Source organism: Mustela nigripes, chromosome 4 (assembly GCF_022355385.1).
Source record: "Mustela nigripes isolate SB6536 chromosome 4, MUSNIG.SB6536, whole genome shotgun sequence".
NCBI lineage: Eukaryota > Metazoa > Chordata > Mammalia > Carnivora > Mustelidae > Mustela > Mustela nigripes.
The window spans coordinates 29,008,834-29,017,279 of record NC_081560.1 but is presented as its reverse complement, the minus strand read 5'-3'; the positions used below and the strand labels follow the sequence as shown (position 1 = coordinate 29,017,279).

Here is an 8,446-nt window from a genome sequence, read left to right as displayed (position 1 = left end):
CCAAGGCATTCAATGGCTCCGTTTTGGGCTTGGTGTCCTTGTCCATTCGGGTTGCTGGAACAAAACACCACAGTCTGGGGGGGCTTATAAACAACAGAAATTCAGTCCTCACAGTTTTTAGAAGCTGTGAAGTCCCAAATCAAGGTGCTCAGTCATTTAGTGTCTGGGTAAGGCCTGCTTCTTGGTTCCTGTGCTTTCTCGCAGTGTCCTCACGCGGCTGAAGGGGTCAGGAAGCTCTCTGGGGTTTCTTGGGTAAGAGCTCTACCCTCAGTGAGGGATCTACCCTTCAGACCTAATTGCCTCCCAAAGGCCCCACCTCCAAACACCATGGCACTGGAGACTGGGTTTCAACACAGGGGTGCTGGGGAGGACACACACATGAAGACCATAGCATTTGGTAGGATGGGGCTGGGAAGCTGAAGGCTGGCCTAGCTTTTCTCCTTGGCTGAAATTGACCAGTCTTCAAGAGACAGAGTCAATCCCAACAGCCAGACGAGCAGTTCCATTTCTTGAGTGCGCACAGGCACCACGAACCCATGCTAGCATCCGTAACTCACCGTGGTGAGGCAGACCATCTCCCGTTCCTCACGCAATCAACAATGAGGTAGAGACGTGTACTCATGCAAGTTTGACTGTTACCCAGTACACTACACTGTCTCCATTACAGAATTCACTCCTCTTTAAGGTTTTAGGCCCCTTTTCTCGCTGGTGATCCAGTAAAATAAATATGGGCTAATTACTTGAAACACTAGGAACATGCAGTTCCTAGTTCCAAGACCTAGAGCCAGCCATGTGCCCCAAACACTCAGTTTAGTAATGGCAGCGAGTTGTACCTGTGAACTAGCTATTCTGGGAAGGTGGTCTTCTCTGTAGTAAGTTTGCTTATAAACTGCCCATAAAACAAGGCAAGAGGAACTTTTCTTCTGTCTCTAACTGAAGGGCCAGCAAGTCCCTTTTCCTTTCTAGAAGAGAGATCCTCCTATTGAAATCCTTTCCTTCTTAATAGAGCGGCCCTCCAGTGGCCTGCACCCTCGCTGGATTGCAGGAAGGTTCTGGTGGATGAAGTCTCAGGTTCAGGATGGCCTACCCCACATGCCCTCGGGCCACCTACCAGCAGACTGCCCCTCCCAAGCCAGGCCTGCCTGATTTTTGCTCTAGCTAGCTTTGACTTGACAGGAACCTCAAGGGAGGAGATACAAGCAGTAGGACGGGAGTAGTGAAAGCTAGCTATTGCAACATGACAATCAAAAACCAAGTATGTGGTAGAAAAATCATCCTAGGGAGAGGCACCAAAAGAATTCTGAGGGGTGCTTTAGAAAAGGTAAAATCGGGTACTTTTTCCTGTTAATCTACATGTTAATCTATATGTACCTGCTGCTGTCCAAGGCCTTATTAAAGAGGTTAAGTGACAAATCTTTGCCCCAATCAATACAAGTAATTTTTTCCTCTCATACTCATTTCAGAAAATATTCTAAATGCATTTCTACTTTTTTGTTGTTAATTTTTTTATTAACATATAATGCATTATTTGTTTCAGGGGTACAGGTCTGTGATTCATCAGTCTTACACAATTCACAGCACTCACCATAGCACATACCCTCCCCAATGTCCATAACCCAACCACCTGCATTTCTACTCTTGATATTCTAACACATTTCTCATTCCTTCACTTAAAAATGGGGTATGTCAACTGAATTGAAATTATCATCTCTTTTGGGGACTTCAAACTGTAATTTGTAAAAACTGTTTTAGTCTAAATGTAATACCAGCTAAATGCTTTGAGATTCACTTGGCATAAAATAATAGCTGATCCATTTCAAAACAAATACAAAATGTAGACAGACCGTGATAAATTTTACTTTAATCAAATTAAAGTCAGGAATATAAAGACTCTGGCTCAATTTCTCTTTAATTTCCCAAATACCACTTATTTTCCTACTGTCTTAGCTTAATTTTAATAGGCATACTATGATACACTTGTTCCAGAAAAGTGTGATTATAAATAAAAAATATCCATCCAAAAGTCCTTATATGCCAGTTAGTACACCAAAATGTCAATGCCAAAATTTCTGATTTTAATAAAGAAATTTCTTAACATGAAAGGAACATTGTTTCATTTATAATGTGGACTTTTAAAAGATATCTGAACATGAAATGTAGTAAAATTATTGCTTCCAAAGTTGGCACAACCTGTACAAGAAAGAACTGAAACAAAAGCAAACTGCACCAAAGCCGCCACAGAATCCATCTCAGTCCCTCCTTCTGACAGTTAGTACAGCTTCGCAAATCTATCGTTTTATAGTTTTTACCTTAAAAGGGATGTCTTGCCATCTGGATACTTAAAGTTTACACATATCAAGATAGAACCTGAGGATATTAGTGTGTGTAGCCCCAGGACTGTCTTCAGTTTCCATGTGAAACAGTATGATAAATGCGTGACCAACATTAATGGGAAGTTCCGGAAGCATATTACTGTGACACACAATACAAAACAATTCATAATGCAAAAACCGAGAGCATTTTCATTATTTAAAAAAAATGCAAAAAACATTTATTTCACCATACCTGGATCTGGAAAATAGCTATTCTTTTAATTTACAGAATCTAGGGAAGCATTTTAAATGTCAAAATACACATGCTGAATGTGACTTAGCATATAAGCACCAGAGATCTGAAAAGTTTACAAAAATTCTTTAAATGTGTAAGGTGCATTTATTCTTGAATTACATTCAGTTTGAGAGAAGAACCAGTACCCCAAAGTTCATTAATATTTAAGAAACAGCTGAATAGCTTCCAAGTTGGTTGACAGCAAAACAAAAATACTGCCTTTAGTTTTTTTTATACAAATCATCTAAAATTTCGATTCAAAATTTAAGTGCCGCCTTCTACTGTGAGTAGTTTGAGGATTAGTTTATGTTCTGGTTTAAGATACTTCATACACTCTAGGTATTTAATGCCCTAACACAAAACCAAAACCAAAACAAAGAAACTTGAGTCATTTAGTGAACATCTCAAGTGAATAAAATTTTATGTAGAAATCATCTGGACTCAAATAAAATTATTTTTTTAAATGTTATCAGTCCACATAGTAATTAAGACTTCTCTAAATATGTCATTATATCTTCAGGCAAAAATTGCTATTATGAAGTTAGATACAGAATTATATTTCTTGGTTTACCATCAAAATAATGGTGACATTAAAGCATGCCTCTTTCCAATCCACTTGGTCGGTGCTGATAACCATAAGGAAACACACGACAGCATTGCTCTAAACACAGCTGCGGCTGTCCTGAAGCCCCAGGTTAGGGTGCAGAAGGGCGGTGGCCCACGTCCCTGGCTCCACGGGGCTGCCACCCCCAGCCTCGCTCTAAGCAGCTTCTGTGAGATCCAGTCATTCATACTGCTAACACAAAACCCAGAAAGCTATAGTCCTGAATACCACCTACATTTACACACTTCCTTTTTTACTGTGTACATGAAAAAAAAAATTCTGTTGTGCTTTTCACATATCTGATATAGGTTTTCGTTATCATTTTATTTCTAGGATTTTTTGGGAGGAGAAGAGAAAAACGAAGAAAAAAGGTACACTGGAGATCAGACTATAAAGTAACATTACACACACAACTAGCCAAGTATCTTTGGAATTTAAAAGATACTATCGTTAAAAGGCAACATATATATATACATATATATATACTTGAATATGGGTGTGTGTGTACAATAAATACACACACACACACACACACACACACACACGAAAACAAAGTCTCCTCCCTAAAATCCATATTATTCCATAATAGGTTTTCACAGCAACCAGTATATATACCAATATATTTTTCATAATCTGTTCAGTTATCCACGGGGTATGCTTTTAGAATTAAAAGATGTCACTACCGTAGCAATCTAACACCATACTACTATCAGAGAAATGTGCTTCGAAATGGTTCAGTGATTTGCTCATTACGATGACTATTTACAGAGGCGTCTATTTACGTTAGCAATAAATAATCCCGATATCCAAAGAGATAAATGCTCATGCGCACGCCAGACGGCTGCATGCTCCCACAGTATTTACACATCGCTCCTCAGTCACAGCGCGGCCATTAACTGGCAAAGTGCGTTTCCTTCAGTTTCCTCTGCATTAGTCTTGCTTCTGGGGGATGCAGCCTTCCATCTCGACAACTTCGGGCCATCCTTCATATTTGTTTGTGTCCTTATTGTTCTTTATGTGCTGTTGGGGTACAATAAAAGTACACAGTTAAAAAAAACCAAACCACCTTTATGAACTGCTTCTCTACCACAACATACTGTAGTGTACTTGTTTCAGTAACATTCATATCAATGATGAGTTCCTGCAAATTACTGTTCAAGAGAGTAAATGAGCAACGCCAGCGGCCAGGGAGACCGTCAAACACCAGCCAGCTGAAAGAACAAAACAGTGCAGGACTTTTTGGAAGGATCATTTGGTAGCCAAAAGGTAAAGTTTATAGTCTACTAAGTTCTAAAGTATTTCTAAACTTAACTGATTATACTACCAAAAGCTTGATTAAAATCTTTAATAACGAACACTTCCTAAACAGCGCATGATAAAAGCAATCATATGCCAATGCACAGTCATACAGGAAAAAATACTCCATGAAGACTAGGCCTATTTTTTAGTTTTGATTTAAAATATGCCATGATTATTTTAAATAACTGATGAGCTTATGAAAAATACACAAACATATTTAATGGCTGCTTTAAGTTTCAAATAACTAGGATAGGAATATTCACTGTACAGTTTCACACAATTTACTTTTGTCCATTAATTATGAAAGTCTAAGATACTAACCTGTTCAAAGGGGCTTTTGGTCTTGATGCCTTTCCCACCACAGAAGACCCAGTTGTCTCTAAAACCAAGATTAGTAATAGATGTACTTCCCAATTCAGCAATGAGCCGCCGTGCTTCATCATTGAGTCTTAAAGAGGAAGAAAAAGAGTACTACAATAAGCACAGAGCTCTGTTTATTATCTCAGTAATAATAACTCACCAGTATATTAACATGTAACATGAGATAAGATGAGAAAATAACAGCTTGAATAAAAGAACATAATACAGGATTTTTTTCAGAGCAACACTCCTACAATTTGAATTCTCTAGTGAAAAAGACATGAACTCTAGCGACTAATTTTAAGTTTATTCTATGAAGAAATGCCTTTTAGATATCTTTATTTTACAATAATTCACTTTTATCCATATCCACCAAATAAATAAGGGATACTGTAGTTAGCAGATGCCTACCTAGATTAAATACGAGGTCTTAAGCAACCAGTATCTTCATAAAATTAAAAATCACTTTGATTTTCTACTAATCCCTTTGTGAATTACATCTGAATAAAGGTAAATGCTGACAAAAATCTTGGCATTTGTGTCTAATACTATGGTTTCTTTAAAAGAAAATGAACCTTGAGAATAAGTATATAAATTACACTTCAGTGATAACTGTCGAGTGGTTATTTAATAAAAACGAACCTTAACCAGACAGCAGTTAAGTATCTGCCAACAAGGAAAGGCAGTGGCAAAAGTCAAGTGGTAGGAAAACAGCTGAAAGTCGGCAGTAAGTAATTTTGTGTAGGGGGGCACCTGAGTGGCTCAGATGGTTAAGCATCTGCCTTCGGCTCAGGTCATGATCCGGAGGCCGGGGATCAAGCCCCGTTATTGGGCTCCCTGCTCAGTGCAGAGCTTGCTTCTCCCTTGCCCTCTGCCATTCCCTCCGCTTGTGCTTTCTGGCTCTCTCAGTCAAACAAATAAAATCTTTAAAAAATAAAAAAAAGAAAGAATTTTTGTATAGGTTATTATCCTAATGCTGAGCATTCTCCATGTCCCCTGTCTCACGAAGAAGAAGAAATTCAGCCGATACATGCTAGCTGTGGAGGGGGGAAAAAGGCAATAAGGCCTCTGTATCTCCCAAAAGATGGCCCTTATACATCAGTTAGAGAGGCTATGTTCTGGTAAAAATCTGAGGAAAGCTAAGTTTTATATTTGCAAATAGTTTGGCGGGTGAGGAGCAGTCATTAAAACCAAATAGCACGAGAGTCAGTGAGGAAGGTCCTTTTTTACTTGACAGAGTTCTTTGAAACACCTCATGCTAGTATCAGCTCCTTTAATGTACTAATGAAAGAAACACCAGGTACAAGAGTGTTCTCTTAACTAACCTGAAGATGAACAAAATAATTTATATTTTAAAATAAAGAGTCATAGAACAAGAAAGAACTGCATATGTTATAGACTCTCACAACTGATGCAAACCTCATGCAGGGGCAGTAGAGCTATTTTAAAAAAATTTTTTTTAAATTTTAATTCCAGGGTAGTTAATATACAGTGTCCTGTTAGTTTCAGGTGTACAACATAGTGATTCTACAATTCCGTTCAACACCCAGTGCTCATCAGAAGTGCACTCCTTAATCCCCATCCCCCACTCACCTCCCCTCTGGTAACCACCAGTTTGTTCTCTATAGTTAAGAGGCTGTTTCTTGGTTTGGCTCTCCCTCTTCTTTCTTTACTTGTTTTGTTTCTTAAGTGCCACATGAGTGAAACCATACGGCATTTGTCTGTCTTTATTGACTGACCTCAGTTAGTGTTCTATTCTCTAGCTTGATCTATGTCGTTTCAAGTGGCAGATTCCATTCTTCTTTAAGGCTGAGTAATATTCCTGTGTGTGTGTGTGTGTGTGTGTGTGTGTGCAAGTGTGTACACACATATATATATACATACACACCACATCTTTGTTATCCATCCATCCATTGATGGACACTTGGGCACTTTCTGTGTCTTGGCTGTTGTAAATAATGCTGCAGCACACAGGGTGCTTGTACCCCCTCTGAATTAGTATTTTGGGGGGTAAATACCCAGCAGTGGAGCTGTTTTAACTACAGCCTGGGCACTGCTGTCCTCCTGCAGAAAGTTCACTAGAATCCCTGAGAAAAATCACCTATAACCCTAGAATATTTTGACTTTCAGACCCAAATCAATATCAAGGGATGCTAACCCTAACCTGGTGAAGTAAAAACAAATGAAGTAACTGTGTAAAGAACCCCTGGAGTCTCATGGCCGCGTGCCTCCAGCTTGCCCCCCGAGGTCCCGCTCCTGCGCCTGCCTCCGTCAATCAGCCGTCACTTCGCACTTGTCTGCTCACGTGATAAAGGAACACGTGCATTGGAGGGACACTCCCTGAAGGCCGTGCCTGAACCCCGGCTTCTTGTCTGCATATGGGGTTAGGATGCTGTGGGTCTGGCAGACTGTCAAATCCTACCCTTTCGTCTATCCCAATGTCTGTTTTCTGGCCACATTCTTATAATACTGTACTCGCTTCGGCAGCACTACGAGGTGAGTTTTGCAAGAATAAGCAGCATGGAAACGAGGAGGTTGGGCTGGGCGGCAGGTTCTCTGGGCAGCCCAGTGACGACCCCTGCAGAGGCTGTGGGGCTTGACTCACATTTACATCTCAGAAAAACCACAGACTGGAGCCTCGTGGGCTCTAGGGTCCCTCATAGATGGCTGAATGTGAAGTTCACAAACGCCAAGGGGCTGCTTTATGTGCAAAAACTGCTTGCAAAGTAGGTGGCTTCTCCCAGGGCAGACCTGGCTCCCTGCAAAAAGTATGAATAAAACCTTTCTCATCTATGAATTTTACATTAATTAAGAAATATATTGAAGGGCAATAATTTTTACTTCTGTACTTCTGAATTTCAGAACTGATCATTTGATCTACATGAATAAACTAAGCCCGGTTAGCCAGAGATCTGGACACGACTTGAAAATTGCACTTCGACCCCCTCCGTTCATCTCTTTCCTTCCTTTTCCTTTCCTGGGAGAGCGCCCGTAGGGGAACACAGCGCAGAAAAGGGGAACACGGCGGCCTGCAATGGCTGTCTTTAGGAAGTCCCAGCGCAAGTTGGGCCCTGGCTGGCAGCTGGCAGCCTGGATTTGGGGAGGGCTCCCCCATTCCCAGAACTGATCGGAACGGGTCACAGCGCTGCATGAGGAAGGCGGGTCATGCCGGGAGGCTGGCATCTGGGGATGTGTCTGGCGGAGGCTGCCTCTATGAGCCAGTTACATTCCCGGGCATGGAGTCCCTGAGACGCTTTCCCACTACCCAGACTTCACAGTGCTGTCACCATCTGCTGCGGGAGGAATGGAGCATCTCCTGTGTGACTCCGCTTGGAGAGGACTGGGAAACTGGGGCCTGGTTCCCTCCAGACTTCGCTCAGTCCAGTTTCCCCTTTGCTAATTTTGCTTTGTATCTTTTTTTGTTGTAACAAGTAGTAGCCACCAGGTGAGCAGGGCTGCACACTCGCTCCTGCAACTCCTGCAAATCATCAGACCTCGGGGTGGTCTCGGGCACCCAGGCCACAGGTCCCTACATATATCTAACTACAGCTGTATAACAACGTACGTTTCTCAATA

The 8,446-nt window shown here is 41.1% G+C and overlaps 1 protein-coding gene across 3 annotated transcripts in view; it reads right to left on the bottom strand.

The window, feature by feature from the left end:
- Window positions 1-1,841: 1,841 nt before the first annotated feature.
- Window positions 1,842-8,446, bottom strand: part of FAM3C (FAM3 metabolism regulating signaling molecule C) — a 184,115-nt gene continuing 177,510 nt past the window's right edge. For all 3 annotated transcript variants that reach the window (XM_059396507.1, XM_059396506.1, XM_059396508.1), the window contains exons 9-10: window positions 4,832-4,958; window positions 1,842-4,231 (exon numbers count right to left, since the gene is read on the bottom strand). In XM_059396507.1, coding sequence (XP_059252490.1) covers window positions 4,142-4,231; window positions 4,832-4,958 — 217 coding nt within the window. In that variant the 3' untranslated portion in view covers window positions 1,842-4,141. The remainder of the gene's footprint in view (window positions 4,232-4,831; window positions 4,959-8,446) is intronic.